The sequence below is a fragment of the Carcharodon carcharias genome, chromosome 5 (assembly GCF_017639515.1).
Source record: "Carcharodon carcharias isolate sCarCar2 chromosome 5, sCarCar2.pri, whole genome shotgun sequence".
Classification (NCBI taxonomy): domain Eukaryota; kingdom Metazoa; phylum Chordata; class Chondrichthyes; order Lamniformes; family Lamnidae; genus Carcharodon; species Carcharodon carcharias.
Window position 1 is genome coordinate 185,281,597 of NC_054471.1, and position 26,036 is coordinate 185,307,632.

Below are 26,036 nucleotides of genomic sequence, written 5' to 3' on the forward strand. Positions count from 1 at the left end.
AGCCCAAATGAATAAGTGTAGAGCAGGAAAGAATATTGGATTTAAGTGATGTACCAAAAGTGAAATAAATACTGGGAAATGCAAATAGAATTAAAATAAGAGAGATGAAAGACATAATCATAAAAGATAAAAACAAAAAAACTGCGGATGCTGGAAATCCAAAACAAAAACAGAATTACCTGGAAAAACTCAGCAGGTCTGGCAACATCAATGCTGCCAAACCTGCTGAGTTTTTCCAGGTAATTCTGTTTTTGTTTTGAATAATCATAAAAGAGACAGGCAGAGAAGTAAAAACAAATGTTATCGTAATTTTTACTTTAAAATCTCCAATGCTATTTTTTCTGAGGGGATGAAATTGCACACTTGTAAAATTACTTTTTCAGGGTGAGAGAGATTTTTCAGCAGTAGTTATCATTTATCAGAACATTAAAAGCCCATTAACACCTGAATGCACTAACTTTTTCAGCCATCAGCAATTGGGAGCTGGTGAGCAAGTGTAGCAAGTTCACGCCATTTCAAGCATTTCAGTGTAAACACTATTGGTGAAGGCTGCAAGCATCCTGTGAAGTAGCAGGGTGCCTCTGACAGCAACTTCTGGACTTCTGTGCTTAACTGCAGATGTTAGAAGTTGCTGTCTGATTAACCCTGCAATAATGGTGAGCACTGATAACCTGACAGGGAAGATTAAAAGGACAAGGTGCTGTTTAGTTCAGAATTTAATAACGTATGCTCATTATTATCATAAGCTGTTAACTTTGGTATATAATGCTCACCTGAGTAACTGTACTTAAACATACTTTGTCATTTTAAAAGGAATGTTACTTTTCAAGCACTTCTCCAGTGTGGTACTCCAGAGTGTTTTGAAGCAATCCTGAATATTCTACAAAGTGAATCAGTCCCTCCGTTGGTGGCGGATGCAGTTACCTATACCATAGGACTTATGGCTTCACCATCTGCAAGTATGATTCAGGGAATCCTTAATGAAGCAAAGACCCGGCATACACGAGGTGTCTTTTACGCCCTGAGTCATACAGTAAGAAAGTAAGTGCAGTAGTTAATAAATGCATCTATTGTATATATAGCAAGCTTTTCCAGAAATAGAACTTGTATTGTTGACTTCAAATACCAAATATCCTGAAGATTTTTATGGAACTATATCAAACATTCTTGAAACAGCTATTTTTATACAGTTTGCCCTTCCCTTTATTTCCTTATATAGATTGATATATATGTAGAGTTGGTTCTGCTTGTGTTTCAAAGGACAGTTTGTATGGGATGCAGGCCTTGCTAGCTACTCTCAATGCACTTCTGTGAATAATTAGCAGAAGATGAACTCATGCAGAGTGACACAGACCCTGCCAGGTTTCTGAGAGGAAGAACTGTGACTCTACAGTGACCCATCTAGTGGAAAATCAAATAAATGGCTATGATTTTTCGATGCAGGCAGAGAAGTTGGAATATAATTTCCAACTGGGGTTAGAGTTTCAGACCTCAATTGGAAAGCTATAACTGTTGCACTAGAGTTGCTCTACTTCTTGATACTTTAAGCAAATAGAAAAAAAGTTGCTGTTACTCAACAGTTGTACACCAACTAGCCTAACTGTTGAGGCTGTAAAATATTTGCTGTCCAGAAGAGTCCTGATGTTTTAGTTCAATAAATGTTAATCACTTGCAAATTAATGGTGCCAAATTTTGGTTACCAGCTGTGACCAAGATGAGGTGCTTACAAAGATGTCTTCATATTCATCACAATGCATAAGTACAGCTCCCTTGTCTCTACAAGGCACAATGCAGTGACTTTAACAACATCGGAGTGCATTATCATTACACTTGAGCATGCCATGGGTGAAACTTAATATTAGTGATGGGGTCCCATTCACCACCTCATTGCTGGAAAACTGGTGCGAACCCCGCGTCGCATTTCTCCAGGAACTCCAGTGCTATTCCAAAGCAATCAGGCACTTACCTGGACAACCTTGGGCCCCCTGTTGAATTAAGCCCCAAACATATCCGGGATATCCCGCCCCTGAGACCTGTTAGCCAATCAGAGACTGGCAGTTTTCCAGTGCCAACAATACCACTGGGAAAGGTGGCCACTGCCAGGTACTACACTTGTGCCTCCACCAGAGATTGTTGCTGGATCCCTGAAGAGAGATAAGTGTGGGTGGAATGGGGGTTGCACGCAGGGAGGGGGGGGGGCACTGACAAAGGTGGAGAAGGGCTTCACAAGCAGGGTCATGGGGTGGGTGTCTCCGGGCCCACCCCTCTTAATTAGGCACAGCGTGCCTCAGAATGAGAGACCCTCTCTCCTACTAGGTTGCAGGCAAACTCAATAGGGTTTGCTGGGTGGTCTTCCAAGATGGCAAATTCCCCACTTGCCATTGGTTGAATACTAGTAGCTGCAGGATAAGCCCTTTAAGTGGTCCTTAATTGGCTACTTAAGGGCCTCAGTTGACCACCAGTCAGGAAGGCTGCCCTCCACCATTTTCTACCCAGAGCTTGAACAGGGGGAGTTGGGAAGGCAGTGGGGTCTCCACCCCGCCTCGCATTGAATTAAGCCCCAAGCAAGGCAAATATCAAACCCTGAGAGCTGCTGGCCAATCAGAGGCTGGCAATCGGCCAGTACGCGAAACACCACCAGGAACAATGGCCACAGCCGGTACTATACTTGGGCCTTCACCAAGGATCATCGCTGATTATTTGGCTCCCCGCTTCCAAACCTGCCTCCGGGGGTGAAGTGGGGGGGGGGGGCATTAAATTCAACCCATGGTCTTGCAAAATTGATAGTTCGCACTTCTCAAGCAATTAAAATTTAGCTAAACACAATTTCATGCATTTTGTATCTATTTAAATATTTAACATTCATCTTATACTGTATAAATTAGTTAATGCAAGTGATTAATTTAGTGGATTATCTTATACAATGTGCAGATTGTAAAATAATTAGAGTGAGGTATAAAATGAACGTCTGAATGAAAATTAAAATATCAGAAGTCTATAGTTTACTATTTATGAGGAGGATATTGTAAATTAATTAATGATTATGGTGGCATACATTTATAGCTCAAAAAACATAGATAAACCACTTCTGATCACTTGGGAAACACAAGAAACTTAACAAATAGAAGCTGGAACAGGCTATTTGGCCTTCAGAGCCTGCTCCACCAGTCAACAAGATCATGACTGATCTACCCAAACTCCACTTTCTAACATCATCCCCATATCCCCTAAATCCTTTAGTGCCCAAAAAATCTATTGACCTGTGCTTGAATATACTTAATTTATTATTCCGATAATTCCAAAAGTCATTTTACTGTTGAAACAGATGAATTCATTTTAAAAATTACATTAATAATAAAAGCATTATTAATGTAATATTCATTTCTAAATAGAAATATTTCTATTATGCTGTAAACAATACTGAAAGATTTTGATGTCATGATATGTCTTTATAGATGGCACTAGTTTCATATTCTAACAGTTAATCGTTTAATAATCCTGCTAGATTTTACGCTGAAACAAAGTCTGTAGTTCCAGAAGTAAAAGCAGTTGCGGATTACATGAGGTCCATAATTGGAAGTGACTGCTCTGGTGATGAAGACATCGTCTACCTGACTCTCAAGGTAACAGGATAGAATTTGCCAAATATGGATTTCTTAACATTTGGAAATGGATTGAATGTGGCTACAATTGTAGTATGTGTTTTCATTCTGCAGGCACTAGGAAACATGGGACAGGCGATGGATAATGCAATGCCTGGAATTAATGCAGTTCTTGTATCATGTATTAACAACGATAAAGTTTCCTCCTCTACTCAACAAGCTGCAATTCAAGCTCTGAGACAAATAACCTTGAACGATGAGGTAATGTCACTTTTGGAAATTTAGAGGTGTCTATATTTGCTGTTTTTATTGAGAAACATGTAGAACAAGGCACTACAAAGGAACAATCAATTAATAATACTTAAGTCACATCAACCCTGAACTTTAAAAATCTGTTAGAGAAGGAACAAGAGACTTAGGGGAAAAAGCAGTTCTGCAGTTCTGCAGACCATGGAAATGAATAAGTACTTAGAATGACTCTTGCTACTCTCTAACTATGTCATCACAAGAACATTTTCAATTTGTAATCTATTATTTGCAGTAATGATGGTGATTACACTTATAATATATGTACCTAGTTACTTAAGGTCCTTTTAGGAGTGGACATCAGGCAGCCCAGGAATAGGTAGGCTAGAAATTGGGATGGAATCCACCTCCAACAGGTTTCTACCCTTCTTGGCAAAATTGATAACTACAGACCAGAGTAAAGGAGATATATCTTCTACATATCCCTCTTAGCCTTGAAGCTATTCTTGGGGACATATACCTCGGAATGCTGGCTAGAGTTTCAAGCTTCTCAGGAAATCTAACGAGATGTGTCCTTGCAGTAACCACAGCTATATATACATGCTGTGAGTTTTATTACTGGGCCACATTTAGATTCGACAAAACTGGATTCAAGTGACAATGGATCGATAGATTTTTAACATTGGTCTTTTTGCCAATGTTTATGTTTTTGTGCCACATTGGCAAGTTAACAACAGTTTAATGTCTATCTTAATGACTGTGTTAATCTGTAACACAGTCTAGAAAACCCTGGGTGATGCACATCCCAAAAATAATGCTGTACGAGCTTAGAGCTACCTGCTGAAGCTTGTTGCATTGGAAAAGAGATTGCTGAGAGCTCCAGAGAAAAAGAACTTGCAGGAGCGCTCTACATCAGGGTGCTGTGTACAGCACAGTCAAAAAAAATCCACTCATCTTCTTTGAGGGCTCATTCCTTGATTCTTTGAGTGGGTCCCTTATTGGAGTCGGTGCGTAGGTGAGACCAGTGGGTGGAATTTCCTGCTGACATAATTGGGAAAATTCAGTTGAAGTTTTACCAAATTACCTTCCCAATGATGTCCCCAGGAAATCCCAAATATTCTGCCAATTTTATTAACCATCAGACCATAAGGTGGAGGAGAAGAAGTAGGCCATTTGGCTAATGGAGTCTGCTCCACCATTTAATGAGATCATGGCTGATCTGATAGTCATCAACACCACTTTACTGCCTTTTACCCATACCCCTTGATTCCCTTACTAATTAAAATTCTGTCTACCTCAGACTTGAATATACTTAATGATCCAGTCTCTACAGCCCTCTGCACTAGAGAATCCATGGATTCAGTATCTTCTGAGAGAAGAAATTCCTCCTCATCTCTCTTAAATGGGCAACCCCTTACTCTGAGATTATGGCCTCTGGTCTTAGATTTTCCCACAAGGGGAAACAACCTCTCAGCATCTACCCTGTCAAGCCCCCTAAGAACCTAAGAATCTTATATGTTTCAGTAAGGTCACCTCTCATTCTTCTAAACTTCAATGACTATAGGCCCAACCTACTCAACCCCTCCTCATAAGAAAATGCCTCCATAACCAGGATCAACCTAGTGAACCTTCTCTGGACTACCTCCAATGCCAGTATGTCTTTCCTTAAAACCGGGACCAAAACTGTTCACAGTGTTCTAGGTGTGGTCTAACTAGTGCCTTGTATAGATTTACAAAGACTTCCCTATTTTTATACTCCATTCCCTTTGAAGTAAAGGACATCATTCCATTTGCCTTCCCTATAACCCACTAAACTTGTATGCTAGCCTTTTGTGATTCATGCACAAGACCCCCAAATCCCTCTGTGCTGCAGCTTTCTGCAGTCTTTCTCCACTTAAATAATATTCAGCTCCTCTATTCTTCCTGCCAAAGTGCATAACCTCACATTTTCCCTCATTATATTCCATCTGCCAAGTTTTTGCCCATTCATTTAATCTGTCTACGTCCCTCTGTAGACTCCTAGTGTCATCCTCACCACTTGCCCTCCCACCTATTTTTGTGTCATCTGTAAACTTGATGATAGTACATTCACTTCCCTCACCCAAGTATTGATAAAAAATGTAAATTATTGTGGCCCCAGCACTAAACCCTGCAACACTCCACTAGTTACAGGTTTCCATCCTGAAAATGCCCCCCTTATCCCAACTCTCTGTCTTCTATTAGTTAGCCAATCCTCTATCCTCTATCCATTCTAATACCTTACGCACAACACCATGGGCTCTTACCTTATTAAGTAGCCTTATGTGTGGTACCTTATTAAAAGCCTTTTGGAAATCCAAATATATTACATCTGCTGATTCCCCTTTATCTATCCTGCTTGTTACCTCCTCAAAGAATTTTAATAAATTTGTCAGGCATGATTTCCCCTTAATGAATCCATGCTGACTCTGCTTGATTATATTATGCATTTCTAAATGCTCTGCTATTTATATACATCCTTTATAATAGAGTAACATTTTCCCAATGACAGATGTTAAACTAACTGGCCTATAGTTACCTGTTTTTTTGTCTCCCTCCCTTTTTAAATAAGGGCATTACATTGGCAGTTTTCACATCTTCTGGGACTTTTCCAGAATCTGAGGATTCTTGGAAGATTACTACCAGTGAATCCACTATCTCTGTAGCTACTTCCTTTAATATCCTAGGATGCAGCCCATCAGGTCCAGGGGACTTATCGGCCTTTAGTTCACTTGTATATTACCTCTAGTGATAGTTGTTGTATCTATTTATTCCCCCACTCCCCTTTTGGCCCTTGATTGTTTAGTATTCTTGGAATGCTATTAGTGTCTTGTACCATAAAGACTGGTGCAAAGTATTTATTCAGCTCCTCTGCCATTTCCTAGTTTCCCAATATTATTTCCCTAGCCTCATTCTCTAAGGGGCCTATGTTCACTTTGGCCTCTCTCTTCCTTCTTATATATTTAAAAAAACACTTACTGTCCATTTTTATATTACTTGCTAATTTACCTTCAAAGTTTATTTTCTCCCTCTTTTCTTTTTGGTCATCTTTTGTTGGTTTTTAAAGCTTTCCCAATCCTCTGGCTTACCATTAATCTTTGCCACATTGTATATTTTTTCTTTCAATTTGAAACTATCCTTAACTTGCTTGGTTAACCATGGTTGGTTTATCCCCTTCCTAGAATCCTTCTTCCTCACTGGGATATATCTTTGTTGTGAGTCATGAACTATTTTCTTAAATGTCTGCTATTGTTCATCAACTGTCTTTTCTGCTAAACTCCTTTCCCAGTCCACTCCAGCCAACTCTGCCCTCATTCCTTTGTAATTACCCTTATTTAAGTTTAGCACAAATGTTTCTGACCCAAGTTTCTCATTCACAAACTGAATGCTAAATTCTGCCATGTTATGGTCACTGTTTTCTAGGGGATCTTTTACTCTGAGATCATTTATTAAATCTGTCTCATTACACATTACCAGATCCAAAATAGCCTGATCCCTGGTTGGATCCACAACATATTGTTCTAGGAAATTGTCCCGAATACACTCTATAAATTCTTACTCATGGCTACTTCTGCCAATTTGATTTTCCCAATCTACATGAAGTTAAAATCACCCATGATTAATGTACTGCCTTTTTTTTACAAAACTTGTAATCATGATGCCATAAAACTGCATTCAGAGAGATAGAGAATACAGCATAGAACTCAGTGAGGATAGATTTTAAAAATCCCTCAGAAAATTGCAAAACAACAGAAAAATGACTTTGTTTCCTGAGGCATCAAAACTTCCGGGTTTAAATTTACACCATTTTGCACCAGCATAATTTAAATGGTCCTTTAGCCTAGAGCAGAAGCCATAACATGAGTTGGGATATGTTCAAGGAAGGGATCGATAGACTGGTGCAAAAGAACAAGGAAATTTGGTTGTCTTTTCGATTGTTAAGGTCAGGTACTTCCTTTACACCCCAATTACAAGTGTCTCTGGATGCAAGTACACTGGCCTGAATTTTCGGCTCTGTGAGTGGGGGCAGGGCCCCAGATGTCACCACGCGTCATTTAGATTTTCAGTTCGGCTGTGTGTCCGCCGAACTGTCAAAGGCCTATTAAAGCCATTTAAATATCAATTAAACTAATAAACTGAGCTGCCCGTCTAACCTTAAGGTTGACAGCTCTGTGCCTCAGGGAGATTTCTGCGCTCCTCCATGTGCACGCGCGAAAGAGCACAGGCATCGACTCAAGGAACCCCCCACCTGTCCGCACAGGAAGCGCTCAGCACTTCCAGGTGCATGTCATGCTGGGTGGGCCTTAATTGGCCCGCCCATGTAAAATGGCGGCGTGGACCCGATCGGGGGCACCGATCAGGTCTGCGCCCGCCCCCACCCACCACCGCACAACTCCCCTGACTGGGGGGAAATTCTCCCCACTATTTTCTCCCTTTAATGTCTCCCCCTCATCTGTATCAATCTATGCAGGAATAACTGAAGGAATCTGAGCCATGCTTTGGTGGGTTTTGATTGTCCTTTTGTACCTAGCCTAAATGACAAATTCTTATTTGTAAATCTATTTGGTGAGCATCTCTACAGTCGCCTTTGCATGAGCTACTGAGCAATATTTTTGTGTGCGGGTCAAATTATTGTCATATCGATAATTTTAATTTCAGCTTCGCAATGAGCTTCTTGAAGTATTCAAAGATTTGAATGGATCTGTGCTGAAGAGACTAGGAGCCTATTTAGTAGTGATGAAGAATCCATCATCAAGCCATCTAAAAAAAATCATAAACTATCTACCAAAGATTGAAAATATCCAAGTCAAAAGTTTTGTTTCCACACATCTTGCCAATATTCTCAAATCTCAGGATCCTAATATCCAAGCGTAAGTGAACTACTATGGTACAAATTTTAGCATTAGTATCCACGCCCATGTTTGACTGTAAAGATATTGGTGCGTCCATTGACTTGTAAATCAATAGCATTATCTGTGTCATTTCAGCTTCCATATTCATCTAATATGGACTTAGCTTGCTGATCATAATGGATGATTTTTATCTTTCCCTTGGCCTAATTAATAATTAGGACCTAGAATTGTTGGAATTCATGTATGTCTGTATATGTCTGTTCCATGGGTATTGCTGGTATTTTTAAAGAAACCTGAATGTAACAATGTTAATCATGTGTGGCTCAGCTAAATTCTGTATTTTCTTTTGCACAGACTGAAAACAATGTTATCAGCTGCTCTACAACAAATTAATCTCCCAGAACCCATGGCTTTTAGAAAGTTTTCTAGGAACTATAATGTGTATGAAAAAATTAACCTTCCAGGAAAACAGGGTTCTCTGGCAGCTGGATTGCAAAGCAATATCATTTTTGAGCCAAATGCCTACTTGCCACGATCAGTAATGCTGGAGACTACTTTAAATGTTTTTGGTAAATCCATGGATCTTTTTGAGGTAGGTGTATATATGGTGCCACCCAAACATGATTGCCTCTAATTTATATCAAATTAAAATCCTCCCTAGATAAATGCCAGTGATTATCAGCTACTCAGTGAAGCCTTTGGGCATCCTCCTGCCAATCGTAGCCTCTCCTCATTGCTGTGGATCCTAACGTCTTGTCCTCCCGCTGCCCACTATTCACTCAATTCAGTGGCAGTCTCTTCCTTGAAATTGCTGGGAGTTGACATTTGGCAGAAGCTTTGCATCTCATGCCTCTCCACCTCACTGCTCCCTCATGCCCAGCACAACATCCAACTTGTATTTATACAGTGCTTTTGGCATACTAAAACATTCCAAGGCATTTCACAAGTCCATAATAAAGCAAAATCTGACATGGTGCCGTGCAAGACAATATTAGGGCAGATGGCCAACAATTAGTCAAAGAGGTGGGTTTTGGGAGCATCTTAAAGGGTGAAAGAGAGGTAGAGAGGTGGAGAGATTAAAGGAAGGGATTCCAGTGCTTAGCACCTAGACAGCTGAAGGAATGGCCACCACTGGCAGAACAATATAAATTACAGACGCTCATGCAGCCACAATTGGATGAGTGCAGATACCATGTAGGGTTGTGGGGCTGGAGGAGATTACAGAGATGGAGAAGAGGGAGACCATGGGGATACTTGAAAACAAAAATGAGAATTTTAAAACCAAGGTTTTGCTTGATCAGGAGCCAATGTTAGTCAGCAAGCACAGTGGTAATGGGGGGACATGACTTGGTGTGAGACTCTCAGCCTCCCTGTAAGTATCAGGGTGGGTGTCTCTGGAGAGGAAGATAGAAAATTTCAAGCAGGAAGGGCAGAAAATGGAAAAATAGATAATGGACAATTAATACAAATAAAAATAATAGAATTAAATTAAAACTGGCAATTATTAATGCTAATTTATAATTTAGAAGCAATTCATACAAATTAAATAAGATTATCTTTTTAAACAGTTTGGCCTGGATGGCAATGGATTTGAGCCATCTCTGGAGGCAATTTTTGGACCAAAAGGATTTTTTCCAGACAGTACAATGAAGTCATTATACTGGGCGAATGGTAAAGTTCCAGACACGTTATCACAAATGCTATTCAATTGGTTTGGAATCAGGAGAGATGGTGAAGTTTCAAAAGAAGTACGTATTTGACATATACCCTTAATTAGTTCCAGAATTTATCTTTTAAATTATGCTGTCTCATGTTTTACCTATACTTTGCTTTTCTGCTGTTCACTAGGACCTAATGAAAACGTTCAAATATAACTTCCAAAACATGTTGAAGAAAATGGAAGAGCAAACACCAGAAGCAGAGGCTTTCTTGAGAATATTTGGAAATGAACTAGGATATGTTAAAAGCAGTGATGTCAAACTGCTGGGAGAAATGTTGTCAAAAGGCTTTCAACTATTCCGAAGCCTTCCATCAAAGGTACCACACATCAAGTCACAAGGCACAAAACTGGATGTAAAGATGATCATTTGGTCAAAAATAAATGGCCAAATTTTAAAATTAATTGGCTTTGTGGTACTGTAATATATTTGGTTGAGAAAAAAAAATGTCTGGCTACAATTGGTTAATTTGAATGTGCATTGTAGTCAGTAGACATTACCTGATGATCAATGTGATATGCCTCCTTGAAGATGCAAAGAATGATTCTTAATACCGTGAAACTTATATAGATGTAGTAAACTCACTTGCTATGTTGCTAAAAGAAAGAAGTTTGTCATGAAATACCAATAGGCATATGACTTTTTTAAAGTTTTACTTTTTTTAGAAACTAACCATTGTTTGAATATCTGATTTATGTTATAATACATATTATTCTTTGCATTTGCAGCTCATGCCAGCTTTGCAAAAAGGATTAGGTGGTGACCTGTTTGCTCATTACATCTTCATGGATTCCCAGTTTAATCTCCCCACTGGAGCTGGTCTTCCTCTCAAGCTGTCTGTGTCTGGTACAATTACACCTGGTGCCAAAGCAGGGATAAGATTTGAAGGAAAGAAGGTACTATTTACCTCATTTGCTCAAGATTAGCATCTGATGTTTCATGCGGGAGATCACTGACAGATCATTCTTTCTCAGTCTTCTCTTGACATCTTCAAATATTTAGTTTTTTTTAATGTAAGTATATTTAGGAACAAGGAGAGATATCACTCCTTTTTTCCTGAATTCACATACAACTGGTAAATACATCAGTCAAGAAATCCAAATATATTTATATATTTATATTTATATATATATTAATTAAATTATTACAAAATTGAGTAAAGTTCAAATGGATTTATTAAAACTCTTCATCAAAGTATATACTGGGGACAGCTTTTTCGATTTTGCATGTTGGTATGCGTATCCATTTGGCATGGCTTTCCACTAGAAGCATGAAGTAACAATTACACCTCCTAAGCAATTTATTTATTGCTTGGTGGTACAGAACTTGAATATTGCTGAAAAGAAAGACATATTGCCAAAGCTTTTCATTTTGCACTCATCAGGACAAACACAAGAATGCCAAATTTGAAATGAGCACAACAATTTATACTACAAGTGAAAAGGGTGCTGATTGGTAGGCAAATCAACTCTGATTGGCCGAGGTGTTGCCAGTTAGTAAAGCAACAGGAACTATAGGGTCCCCAAGCTCCCAAGTAATTTAAAAAAGGTGCATATTCATTTATATTGAACATATACATATATCAAACATATTTGCACATCTTCCTTTTGTTTGCAGACAACAGGTTCCTGTGTATGGATGTATGTTGCTTCTAGAAGCGTAAATGAACTATGTTACACGCTTATCTTAAATTGGTTGTGTAGTTATTTGCTAATATTGAATTTCAATATTGAATATATTTCTTTAAAAATAATAAATACTTAACCAATTTTCATGTTGACTTTCAGTGCCGGTGTGTTGCAAGGTACATAAGCCATAAACCACAACTATTGGCTAATCGAATCAAACAGCGTGCTCCTTCGATTGTTCATAATAGGCAGAGCACAGACCATACTGAACCAGTGCGCACTTGCAAAACCCAAAGCAAAATGTTTACTGTTAGATGTGATTCCATGATTGGACAGCATTTGTTGAACAACCCTGAATGGTCGAATAGCTACACAAATAATCAATTTAAGACAATCAGTCAAGCTCATAACATGGCTCATTTCAGTTACTAGAAGCAACATTCATTCAGACACAGGGGCCCGTTCTCTGCAAACAAAAGGATTATGTTCAGGCAGTGTACTTTTATTTGAATAACCCGGGAGTTTGGGAAGCCTACTGATTTCTCCATGGCAATGCCTTGGCCAATCAATCAACGCCCTTTTCTACTGTAGTATAAATTGTTGTGAGCCTTTGAAATTTGCAATTCTTGCATTTGTCCTGATGAGTGCAAGATGAAAAGCTTCGGCAATAAGTCTCTCTTTTCAGCAATGTTAAAATTACTTATTGGTCACTGATTTGGAAAATTATTGTTAATGAAAGCAAATATTCTTTCTATTGCAGATCGAAGGTCTGATCAAGCCAGCAGTTGCAATTGAGTTTGTGACTCAACTCGGGGTTAATGTACCTAATTTTGCCAGAAATGGAATACAGATTAATCAGAATTTGTATCATGAATTTGGGTTTGAAGCCCGGATTAGGAGGAATAATAATCAGATAAAACTCAGCATTCCAGTGCCCAAAGAATCAACCAAACTCTTGAGTATTAGGTTAGTGTAAAGTTAATCCTTCAGCCTTTTAATTTTCATGTAAATCGAAGCATGGCCATACATTTAACAAGACGTTTCTCTGTACTTTTTACAGCAGTGCACAGTCTCTGATATATAGTACAAAAACTGAGGCGATCCCATCCATCATGGAGAACAGACAAGAATGGAAATCATGCAAACCATTGTTTACAGGGCTTGAAATTTGTAGCAGTGCCACATATTCTGATGCAAGTTCAATTGACAATGCGCCCAGTTATCCACTGACTGGAGAATCAAGGTCAGTAATCAATGTGGATATGATGGGCAAGCGTAACCTGGTTTGGGACAGTATATGATGACCATAGTTTTGGGTAAGCTTAGATTTGTGGAAACATGGTTAAGAGAGTAATGGACTAATTGAGTCTCAAAATGAAAAAAAATACAGAAATGATGGTTTCAGCAGCAGGTAGAGTGTAGGAGTGAGATGTTGTGACAGGAGGAAAGATGTAATTTTTTAACATCGACCCAAAATGGGCATAATGTTGGTGCTGCATCCATGGCACTAGGCAAGAAGCCACCATTTGAAGCCAGAACTATTTATCATGGAGCCTGATTTGAATTTGCTTGTTGAGCTGCAGCTGCTAAACTGGCACTCTGCTTCAGCTCACTTATTTTAGAGGTTTGAAAATCATTTTGATTCTTGCAGAAACTGGCAGCCAGTTCAGGCCGCTTGGTGAGGAATCGATCCCAAGTGGGAGGATGAAAATGTTATAGCAGTTCATCCTCCAGCAGTACAAATTGTCCCCCCAAAAATTCTCAAACTGTTTTGTCACAGCAGCTGGTAAAGGCTGAGTTATGTAAAATCCCAACTGTCATAACCTATATTTTCAATTGGTATGTTTTGAGTTGCAGCTCTAAAATCAGGAATAAGATCACCAGTTCTCGAGAGGTTTTTAAATCAAACTAAATGAGACATTTATTAATTTACAACAAATTAAACACAAACATATGGCTGCAAATTATTTTTAACAAATTCCAAAATTAATCCCCACTAAGGCAACAATAACCAATAGACTTAAACAGACACAAGCAAAGCATTTTTCAAGTTACAAATTCAAAATGAGGACCCTTTCAATTTTGTTTCTTTGCAGACAATTGTAGGCTTACAGGCTAGTTAAATCTTACATGCCTCTGACCTGCACACACAAACTCTTTTCTGTTATACCCAGCCTTTCTCTTTGAATGTAAATTCTCATTGTATCACCAGGCCCTTTGAAACCCTTTCATTTTACCAGTTTTATTAGTAATATAAACATTGCTTGGTGTCTCCTAGTTAGGTGTAAGATTTCACTCCCACTCTTCTTTACATTCAACAGTTCAACCCATGGTTCAAGATTGGCACTTTTGCAGGAACCATTGAGGTGCCTTTGCAAGTGTGATTCACCTACCTTGACCAAGTAAATTATCCCACTGCAGCAATTTTTGATGGGGTTCCAAACTTTCAGCATGCGTGGACAGAGGGTTCTGCATTACCACCTTGAACAAATTTGCCATGTCATTTCTATAAACCCAGGGCAATTTGAACAAGCAATTAAACAATTCTCAAAAACTTGAAAGCAGGACCCCCAGGCGTTTTAAAGCCCCTATATCCAATGCCGTGCTCTTCTTAGCTAACTTAGTTGCTCACTAAAAGCAAATTTGTGAGGCACAGATTATTGCTTTTAAGTTTTTTGTTCCAATTCCTTATCATGTCTGCACTCGAATGCATCATTTCTGGCTTTCTATAGAATCGTATAATGCAGAAGAAGGCCATTCAACCTACCATGTTTGTGCCTATTCTTTGAAAGAGCTATCCAATTGGTCCCACTCTCCTATTTTCCCCAACCCCTGCACACACCCCCCCCCCCCCCACCCCCCACCCCGAGTCCTGCAAATTTCATCTTTACAAATCTACATTTGCATATTTATTCAATTTCCTTTTGAAAGTTACTATTGAATGTGCTTGAATTATTCTGGTCTAACTTTCCCACTATGCATTCACAGATTATTTCTGAAGGGTTGTTGTTCTGTGTGATTGTAGTATGCAATCACATTTGTGTACACTGTCTGGTATTTTAGCAAACACATTAATCCATTTCTTTTAATTAAGTTACCATCTTTGTCTAAGTACCAGAGGAAACATTAACTATGTTATTGAGCATCACAATCTCACCTCAATAGAACAAATTATTCTGAGACCGGAATCTAATTATCAATTGTTTGAAATTTTTGAGATACCTGTACTTTTACTAGCTTGTTCAGATATCCTAGGGTTCATACAAATGACTAGGCAAATTTAGAGTTGGATGGTATATATTTCTATTCACACTAGCAGAGGTTATCATTATAAAACTGACAGCCAGTGTTTTTCACATCATTGTTGCACAATAGACATTGATGTTTGTGATATAATCACCAAAGGTTATAAAGAAATAACCTGAATTTTACTACTACCAATGTTATAAATAAGAGCAATTCATTTCTTGCATTGATTCAATTAGGATTCTCGATTGTCACCAATAATTAGAATAAAATTTAAGTGTTATTAAGAAGTACCTTGTGATGATGTAACATCACTTTTTGTATAATTACTTACTCTCTATAGTTGGTACCGGTTATGATTGTGTTGGTTCATTCATTTTTCTTATTAATTTTTTGTATCTTAGGTTTGTGGTTGAAATTCAGCCCACAGGCACTGTAAGAAACTATGCTGCGTTAGTAGATTATCAATCACAGGTAGTTGAAGAGGATCTCGAACGCTCTCTAAAGTTTGCTGTTCAGGTAGAAGGTACGTTGATTTACATTTTCTTTGTAGAATGTCATAGATCTACAACATTCTCTTAGCTAACATAGAGTCATAGTGTTATATAGTACAGAAATGGGCCCTTCGGCCCATTTCATCCATGCTGGCCATCAAGCACCTATCTATTCTAATCCCATTTCCCAGCACTTGGCCCATAACCCTGTATGCTATGGCATTTCAAGTGCTCATCTAAAAACTTCTTAAGCATTGTGACGGTTCCTGCCTCAGGCAGTGTGTTCCAGATTCCAACCACCCTCTGGGTGAAAAAAATGTTCCCTAAAATCCCTGCTAAACCTCCTACCCCTTACTTTAAATTTATGCCCCCTGGTTATTGACACTGCCACTGAAAGGAAAGGTTTCTTCCTATCTACCCTATCTATCCCCCTCATAATTTTGTATTCCACTATCAGGTCCCCCCTCAACCTTCTCTGCTCTAAGGAAAACAACCCTAGCCCATCCAGGCTCTCGTCATAGCTGAAACGCTCCAGCCCAGGCAAAATCCTGGTGAATCTCTTCTGCACCCTCTCCAGTGCAATCACATCCTTCCTATAGTGTGGCGACCAGAACTGCACACAGTACTCCAGCTGTGGCTTAACTAGCATTTTATACAGATCCAACATAACCTCCCTACTCTTATATTCTATACCTCAGCTAATAAAGGCAAGTATCCCATATGCCTTCTTAACCACCCTATCTACCTGTGCTGCTGCCTTCAGGGCTCTATGGACATATACACCAAGGTCCCTCTGATTCTCTGTATTTCCTAGAGCCCTACCATTCATTGTGTGTTCCTTTGCTGTGTTAGTCCTCCCAAAATGCATCAACTCACACTTCTCAGGATTAAATTCCATTTGACACTGCTCTGCGCATCTTACCAGCCCATTTATATCATCCTGTAATCTAAGGCTTTCCTCCTCACTATTTACAACACCACCCATTTTTGTGTCATCTGTGAATTTACTGATCTTATGTCCTATATTCATGCCTGAATCCTTAATGTACACTGCAAACAGCAAGGGCCCCAGCACCGATCACTGTGGTATAGTACTCATCACAGGCTTCCAATTGCAAAAAAAACCTTCGGACATCACCTTCTGCCTCCTGCCATTAAGCCAATTTGGATCCAATTTGTCAAATTGCCCTCGATCCCATGAGCTCTTTCCTTCTTGATCGTTCTCCCATGTGGGACCTTGTCAAAAGCCTTACTGGAGTCCATGTAGACTACATCAACTACACTACCCTCATCTACACAACTAGTCACCTCCTCGGAAAATTCAATCACATTTGTTAAATATGGTCTCCCCCTGAAAAAAGCCATGCTGACTATCCCTGATTAATCCTTGCCTCTCCAAGTGGAGATTTTTTTCCAATAGTTTCCCTACCATTAATCTTAGACTCACTGGCCTGTAATTACCTGGTTTACCCCTACTGCCCTTCTTGAATAATGATACCATATTTGTTGTTGTCTAGTCCTCTCCTGTGGCTAGGGAGGATTTGAAAATTAGGGTCAGAGCCACTGCAATCTCCTCCCTTGCCTCACATAGTAGCCTGGGATACATCTCATCTGGGCCTGGGGATTTATCCACTTTTAAGCCTGTTAAAACCGCCAATACCTTCTCCTTTCAATGCTAATTTGTTCAAGTATATCACAGTGCCCCTCTCTGATTTCTACACCTGCATCATCCTTCTCCAGAGTGAATACAGATGGAAAATAATCATTTAAAACCTCACTTACGTCTTCCAACTCCATGCACAGATTGCCACTTTGGTCCCTAATCGGCCCGACTCTTTCCCTGGTTATCCTCTTGCCCTTAATATATTTATAAAGTGCCTTGGGGTTTTTCTTTATCTTGCCCACCAGCATTTTTTTCATGCCCCATCCATCCATTTGTGTCCATTTGCTTCATCCGTTCAAGTCAAAAGTTCATGGGACCTATTAATACACTCCCAGCAAAACTTCCCTGGGCGTGTAGCAGCGGAAGCAGGGAATTGGCTGTGACCTGGATAAGTTGGGCCAGACTATGAGTTTCTGATGAGACTTGTTTGGACAAAACCCGAATCCATCCCAAATATGCCCCATGGCACTGAAGGGGCAAGATCAAGGACGGAATTCTGACTTTGATAATTTCCCTAGACATTGCCTCCTTTCCACTGAGTATTTTGTATGCCGTGATATAAACATACCAGCACAAATGGGGGTGAGAGGCCAAACTGGGGCCCAGGCCTGGGGCTTGGCTTAGAGGCACCCTGAGATCTTCCTTAAACTTCACTGAGATTGGCGGCCAATTGGTCAATTGGGATGGAGAAGTTACAGAAAGTCAACATAGGTCAGCAGCTGCACTCTTTTCTACTTAGTGCTATTCTCACACTTCTCTGATGGTCACCTTTTTGTCATAACTGACCCTAATCCTGGAGCTCACTGGCAGACATTACCTGGCACATATGCCAATGGAACAGTTTCGCAAATTTTCTTAGTGATCTTGCTCAGTTCTGGGCCAAGGTAGTCTATGAATTAAAGACAGCACTCCTGACCTAAGAAAAATTTGATAATGCCACCCACTGTCTTGGAAAAGAATGAAAAGCAACTTAGATGTCTTACTCAGGAGGGTTAAAGTGCCTCCTGATATTTATGGATCTTATTAAAGATAAAGAAAGTTATTGCTCGTTTTAATGTATGATAGAATGGGCAGTGAGGGACTGCAGAATAAGTGCCACTCAAATCGAAATAATAACTTATGTCACCTTATCACTGATGAAATACATTGTATTTTGGGAATTTTACAAAGGCATTGCTTTGGCACAAAGTTTCGCCCACCAGCAGCCAATGGCAATAATTCAAGTATATTTTACCAAGTTTTTCAATATATTAAAACCAAAGTACAGAAAATGGAGGGAAGTCTCTGCCTGAAATCCAGATAGAATGAGCCTTCATGTTGTCAATGTCTTATCTGAGTGTCTCCCATGTATCTCACATTGGTTAAAAGCTTTTAATCTATATACGTCGCCTATTGAAGTTCCTTTATTGTGAAGGTAGAAGTGTTTTGTGGTAATGATAATTTATTTTGACTAAACAGGCACCGAAAATACAGAGGCTACAGCTGAAATTAAGTACAACGTCAACAAGCAAATATTTACAGGAGATGTCCAGATTCCAAAATTTGATGTGGAATTAGGATTGAAGGTGGGAGTTGAAGATAAATCTGCACTGCAAAGGACCGCATATGTTGTTAAAGTTGATATCACAAACAAAAATGAGCCTGAGGTGACCCTCATAGGCCGTGCAAGGTATGTTTCAAAGGTTGCATTAGCCCAGTCATTTTTAAATAACAGAAAAATACTAATACTAACGCCGAAAAAACAAACAATCCTTATCAGGCAAAATATAGAATCATCTGAGAAGTCAAATAGCAAATTGTGAAAAAAAACAGCTTCTCAGAATATATGAAGGTTGAAAACACGTAAGGCAATGTATTTCTTACCCAATGAAAGACGGGAGGAATTCGTTGGTAATATTTGATTAAGATTTTTAGCTTCATTTTTAAAATTTAAGGAAAAACCAAATACTTGAAATGCATTGCAGTCTTTATCAACATCTGAAAAGATAAAGGGAGCTTTTAATGTTTCAAACATGGACCTTTCACTTCTTTTCAGTCCAGCCCAGGTGACTGAAGGACTCCTTCTAGTTTTCAGCTGCAAGCTCCTATCTGAAATGATTTTGTCACGTCTCAGGCTCTTAATGAACTTAGAGCCACAGCACAAAACTACCCACAGGCCAAGATTTTCCGGTCGGCGGGCAGGGGGCAGGGGGGGGCCCGCTCACTGACGCGTAAAATGACGCAGGATGACATCAGGCAGAACTCCCAACCTCACCCCGCCCCATTTAAATTTTCAGGTAGGCGGGGGTGCAGCAGAATCAGCTGTGTGCCTGCTGACCTGTCAGTGGCCAATTGAGGCAATTAATGGGCCTGCCAATAACCTTAAGGTTGGCGGGCAGGCCGGGAGCCCTGGCGGGCATTAGAAAAAGCATGAAACCTCGTCCACGGGAGGGATGAGATTTCATGTAGGGTTTTAAAAATGTAATTAAAGTGTATTTAAAAGTGATGGACATGTCCCAACTCTTGTAGTGTCACATGAAGGGGCATGTCAGGAAATATATTTTTCTATTTTTAATATTTTTTACTGTAGAGCCGATCTCCCTGAGGCAGCACTTAGCCTCGAGGAGATGAGTGTGCTCTTTCGTGCGCATGCGTGGAAGAGCGCACTTTCGGCTTAGGCATTCCCCCCCCCCCCCCCAAATGGGGCCGCCGATCAGAGGTGCGCCTCCACACACCCGCTCTTAAACTTCCCCCCCTCCACCCCCGATGGGGAGGAAATTCTGCTCACAATTTAACAGAACTTGGCTATAAGGTGTCAATTTCATTCATAAAAATCCACAAGCAAAAAGGTGTTCAGAGAAATTCACAGTGTGCTGTAAGTCCCAGGCATGTTTTTGGCCAGAGCTAAAGGATCTTCAACTTTTGTTCAGCCCCTGTTACATAAGGCTGGAAAGTTCTTAATGCTGGCATTCAGTGCAAAAAACTGATAAATATTTAATTCTACAATACCGCCATCTCACACTTTGATGAACAGTAAAATGTATATTCAAACATTAAAAAAAGTAGAATTAACAATGCAGATACAACACTGATCTTTTGGCTGAAGTCATAGTACCCATGCCTCTGAGCCAGAATGCTCCAGGCTTGAGTACCACACCTGGACCTGTTTTCCACAAAAGACAGGCAATGGTGCAGGCAGTCAGGGCATATCAGGACCAGTCCCCAATCTGGATAAATGGGCAAGGTTAGTGGCAGGAAGAGCATCCGTCCATAAAACCACCTACCAAATCCAGAAAATAATGGTTGACGTGAGTGCAGGTAGAAAAGGGTGACCCATTTAACATGGGAAAGCTGAAAGAAAGAGTGAGCAATGCAGATATAATGGCAATGAAAATATCAATTCTCACCTGTGCTGTTTTCCTTTTAAAGGTATGACAATGAACAGAAAGATCTCTTGCTGCAGGGTCTCTTTTCCATTCCCCAACTAGATATAAAGACAAATGTTGCAACTCAGATTCGGCATTCATCTGATGAATCATTTACTGAATTCAATATAGAAGCTCTGATCCCACATTTTAAGGCTTCACACCAAACTAATTTCAAATATGGTATGTTACTCACAATGTTTATTTTATATCTGCTATTTTATGAAAAAAGCTTTCTGAAGGCTAAGCAAGTAGTGACCTTTTGTGTTTCCTTTTCTCTTGTGCTATGGGAATGTTCTTAATCTTCCAACAATATGGTTGAGGAACCGTCAGCATGAATCTATAACCTAACACTATCAATCCCGCCATATTTTCCCTCAAAATGTTGGTCGTATAATATTTCGTGTAAATCTTTCCCCATGTTGTAAGACATTGGGCTCTGGGCAAAATTTCCAATTATCACATTAACTGAAAGAGTAGAATTCATATCCTTAATAAATGTATATTTTAATAGTATTTAGTGTTATAGAGCATATAGTCAAGAAGTAAATAAACCTGTTGTTTCAGTGTAGAGTACCACAACCCTAATCATTGGAAAATCATTCTGTATCCCACTGCAACCCAGAGTAATGGAACATTTGAGCTGTGCCTACAATTCCCCACACAATAAGGTCCTGGTTTCAATCATTCCATTGTGGGCAGTTGCAAAGTAGAGATCAGGCAGGGGAAGGGAAAGCAAAAGGCAGGACTATATAACTAATTTTTCAAATTCAAAAATACTTGCATCCTTTTGCTGAAGCAAGATGACACGCTAAGGGAAAAGTTTGTAACTGTTGTTACAAACTGTGAAGAGCAATTGAAAATCAGAGGGCGGTGCTGAGGGAGTGTGTGTGATCACCTTGATCGGCTCACTAAAGCTCAAGGTCCGCCTGATTTACTTTCCAGCTCTGTAAATGGGCCTGAAACAAGTGGATGACTTTTAAATGTAAAACTTGGAGCTCCTATGCCAGTTATAGAATCCAACGTGCAGCTTGTAAGTAAAAATGTGTGGGGCATGTGCCATGCACACTCTACCCAATTGAGCAGTTGAATCTGCAGGGCTTAGAGGGACCACTGAAGGCCAATCAAAGATGATCCAGGAAACATGTAATTTTGTTCTGGTGTGCACAAGAAGCAAACTTCTCCTTCTGGACCCCAAAAAAACTCCATGCCCCTTTTGACTGCCCCTTTCGTGACTTCATTCAGGATCACTTATCCACTTTCCCTAGCCTGATCTGTTGCCTACCTCAATATGGGATGGACTAATTACCAACCTCTTGTAGCAACATTCCTGCTTGATGCCTGCAGGTTGCTGGCTGTTTGTTAATGAGGTTTGGGCTTCAAAATGGCTCAAACCAGCAAAAACGGATTGGATAACTTACTGACTTTGCACCCATTTAGACGCTACTATAAAAGCATCCCACATGGCTGACCAGTACCACTGACTTCGGCCCAGATTTTCACCCCTGAGTCAGGTTCGCTGTGTCGGGAGATTTTGGTTGAATTTTTGGCATGCGGTCTGAAACAGGAGTCGGAGTGGGTGACCCTGAAATGAATGTGTAGGCTACCAGATGCAGAGGCGGGCTGGGTGAAAGGCCTGCCTCTATGCCCCAGTACTGTGTTTAACTAAATAAAGAATAATAATAAAACAAAACAAATCCCCCAGCCCTTGCCCCTTTGAGCCCCAATACATTCTCTATCCCCTGTCCATGCCAACCTATGCCATCCCATGCCCCTCACCCAGCCCCATGGTCCCCATACCACCAATGTCGACCTAGTGCCTCTCTACCCACCTCCCATGGTCCCCATATGTCCTATGCCAACTTAATGCCCCCATATCCGCCCCATTGCCTGCATACCCCATGCCAACTTAGTGCTAGCTCATTCCAACCCATGGCCCCACAGACCACTGTTTACCCTTACCCCTTCCATGCCAACTCACCTAGTATCCTTGGACAGTTTCGACAAATCCTGGGTAGCTTTGATAGGTTTGACAGTTCCTGGACAGCTTTGACAGGTCTGACACTTCCTGAATAGCTTTGACAGATTTGACAACTAGTCAGCTGCTTAACATTTCTTTGACAGCTGGACAGTTCCTTGACAGCTGGGTAGTTCTGTGACAGTTCCTTGACAGCTGGGAAGTTCATGGACAACTGGATAGTTCTTTAACAGTTCCTTTATAGCTGGACAGCTCTTTGACAGCTTGACAGTTCCACTGAGTTTGTGCGTAAAAATACATAATCATGTTCACTTTTAACATCCCGAAGGGTGCCTTACCTCTCCCAAAGGGTGCTTTACATCTCCCAAAGGTATCCTAGGACTCTATCCAATGGAGTATCCCGTGTTATCCAAACACATCCACAAAGCTCAGATCCCCTCTTACCCGTTCTAACCTGCACACTCTGGATTCCACACTTCTGTTCTTCCAAATTCCCACTTCAGTTGAGGAGGCTAGTGATTTAATTGGCCAGCTGTCTCTGCAAATAGTGCATGCACGAAGCCTGGCCCAGTCCCACCCCTGCAAAGATGGGAAATGCCAGGTTTGTGGGTGTGCCTCACCGGCATGGCAAAAATCCAGGCCTTAGCATACTGTGATATTGAAATGATCATTCGATGAATTTCATCCATAATTAAACTGAATTTACGGAGTAGTTTAAGAGTCATAAAATGAGAATCTTTTTTTGTGTTTAGATCTGGGACATTACCTTTTTGACTTTATTCCACTCTGTTACACTTTTAGATAACAAGAAGATTCAAGTTGCTTGGAACTCAGATGTAACATCTGATCTCAAACCAATTAATGAGAAAATCACAAACATGGAAATGCCTGACATGTCCGAATACCAAAAGAATGTGAATAATTATCTTAGCAACATCTTAGATCGAAAAGTTCCCCAGACTGATATGACACTAAGGCACATTATTTCCAAATCCATGGAGGTAAGACAGTGTATTTTAACATGGGAAATGTGTGGTATTGTACTCAGTAGCACTCAAAATTGTGATGGTCTTGAAAATGATGTTTAAATACATTCCACTAACAGAAATAATGTAAACAAACGCTGGAAATCTGACACATAAACAAAAGATGTTAAAAATGCAGCAGCCTGGATTTTCATGCTCGAGGTGGGTAGTGGGAGTTGACAAAATTCCTAGTTTAGCCTGTCCGCCTAGGGAGAAAGTACCCGTAAAGCTGAGAACTTCATTGCTGAGAGGTGGGTGCAGGCTGAAGTTGGACCAGCCAAGCTTGAAGAAGTTTGGAGGCAGTCTCTTTCCACTAAGTATGCCTTAGGCCTTCTGACTGTATATTTACTCTCCATAAACACCAAAAAGACACCTGGGGCAGAACTTTACGCGTCAGCGAGCGAGGGCGGGGCCCGCTCACTGTGCGTAAAATGACGCACGGTGACGTCGGGGGGAGCTTCTGATGTCACCGCGCCCCATTTAAATTTTCAGGTAGGCGGGGGCTCAGCAAAATCAGTTGCTTGCCCGCCGACCTGTCAATGGCCAATTGAGGCCATTGATAGGGTCAATTAAGTAATTAAAGGACCTGCCCGTCCAACCTTAAGGCTGGCGGACAGGCCAGGAGCCCTGGCGGCAACTAGAAAAAACATGAAACTTCATCCACCGGTGGGATGAGGTTTCATGTAGGGTTTTTAAAATTTTAATGAAGATTTTGTAAAAATTATGGACATGCCCCAACTCATGTGAAATTGTCACATGAGGGGCTATGTAAGGGAAATTTTATTTTCCTATTTTTATCCTTCTTACATGTACAGCCAATCTCCCTGAGGCTGCACTTAGCCTCAGGGAGATGAGTGCACCCTTTCATGCGCATGCGCAAAAAAGAGCACTCTCGATTTTGGGATTTCCACCCCCCCCCCCCCCCCACCCCCCACCACCACCACCCGCACAGGGAGCGCATAGCGCTTCTGTATGGACATCACGCTGGGCGGGCCTTAAATGGCCCACCCACGTAAAATGATGCCGCGCCTCCAGCTAGGGGTGCCAATCAGAAGTGCCCCCGCACGTGCCCACCCATCAACTCCTCCCCCCTCCTCCCCAACCCCACCCACCGGCCCCCCTCCCAACAGGGGGCAAATTCAGCCCCTGGTATAACTATAACAACACAGAAGACCCACTTAAATAAATAAAAACAGAACATTGTGTCAATTTACAGCAAGTGGGTTGGCATTTTGTACGGGAAATGACATGTTATGATGTACCCTTTGTAACTTCAAAACTTGCCTTTTCACTTTAAAGGTTTTATCTAACATGCTGGCTTGGATTTTCACTGAGTCAGAGTTAAAAATGGTGATTCCGGATTTACAATCTTGTTAGTGGGCTGTCTGATTTTCAGGAGTACTCTCGGACAAGCCTCATTAACTGAGAGCCCAGACATTCATTAAGCTTGTTGAAATAGCTGCATCCCAGGGAAAACATTGCTTATATGACAGCTCAAGCCTCTGATCTCTGCTGTCAATTTCATAATGTTTGTTTGCACAAGTCAAGCCATTTTGGGGCTTGTGGTTTTTGTTGTTGATACTTTAAAGGGTTTGGATGATTGACACTTTTATTAGCTTGTAGTAAAATGACTTTTTTTTAAACATAGGAAGAAGTTAAGAATAAGTTACTTTTTTAAATGCTTTTTTTAATATGTCCAACTCTCACTGTAGGTTTCTTTGGTTCTATACATTGTATAGTGGTCAATGGGCATGGAGGTGCCATAGCTTGGAATGGGGTGCATATAGTTATAGTTATACTGGGTGTCTTTTTGATATTTATGGAGAGTAGTCAGCAGGCCTAAGGTATAATTAGTGGAAGGAGTTAGGAGTTCAGGGCAGGAGGGAAGCCCAGCAGATCACTCTGCTCAGACCTCAGGCAGGAATGGTGTGTGTTGGGGGTGGGAGTGGATGGGTGTGCCTCCCTCAATGGCCTCCTTTCCACATCGGTCATCAATCCTGCCACCCCACCACCACACAAGGTCCCTATCCCAGGAGGTGCTCCTTTTGCCACACCATCCCCCACCCAACTTCTCCACGAAGACCTCCAGCTCCCCAACCCCTCTTTCCCCACCTCCCTGGGCTTCACCCCTCCACCCTGCCATGAGACTGCCCGCATGGAC

The 26,036-nt window shown here is 40.7% G+C and overlaps 1 protein-coding gene across 1 annotated transcript in view; it reads left to right on the top strand.

The window, feature by feature from the left end:
• The window catches only part of apoba (apolipoprotein Ba), an 87,794-nt gene that overhangs the window by 45,071 nt on the left and 16,687 nt on the right, over positions 1 to 26,036 (top strand). The window contains exons 11-24 of the mRNA XM_041187430.1: positions 814 to 1,041; positions 3,506 to 3,623; positions 3,717 to 3,863; positions 8,526 to 8,737; positions 9,074 to 9,311; positions 10,288 to 10,467; positions 10,568 to 10,756; positions 11,166 to 11,333; positions 12,805 to 13,031; positions 13,126 to 13,308; positions 15,716 to 15,837; positions 18,927 to 19,137; positions 20,877 to 21,055; positions 23,652 to 23,851. Of these exons, the coding sequence (XP_041043364.1) occupies positions 814 to 1,041; positions 3,506 to 3,623; positions 3,717 to 3,863; positions 8,526 to 8,737; positions 9,074 to 9,311; positions 10,288 to 10,467; positions 10,568 to 10,756; positions 11,166 to 11,333; positions 12,805 to 13,031; positions 13,126 to 13,308; positions 15,716 to 15,837; positions 18,927 to 19,137; positions 20,877 to 21,055; positions 23,652 to 23,851 (2,602 nt within the window). The remainder of the gene's footprint in view (positions 1 to 813; positions 1,042 to 3,505; positions 3,624 to 3,716; positions 3,864 to 8,525; positions 8,738 to 9,073; positions 9,312 to 10,287; positions 10,468 to 10,567; positions 10,757 to 11,165; positions 11,334 to 12,804; positions 13,032 to 13,125; positions 13,309 to 15,715; positions 15,838 to 18,926; positions 19,138 to 20,876; positions 21,056 to 23,651; positions 23,852 to 26,036) is intronic.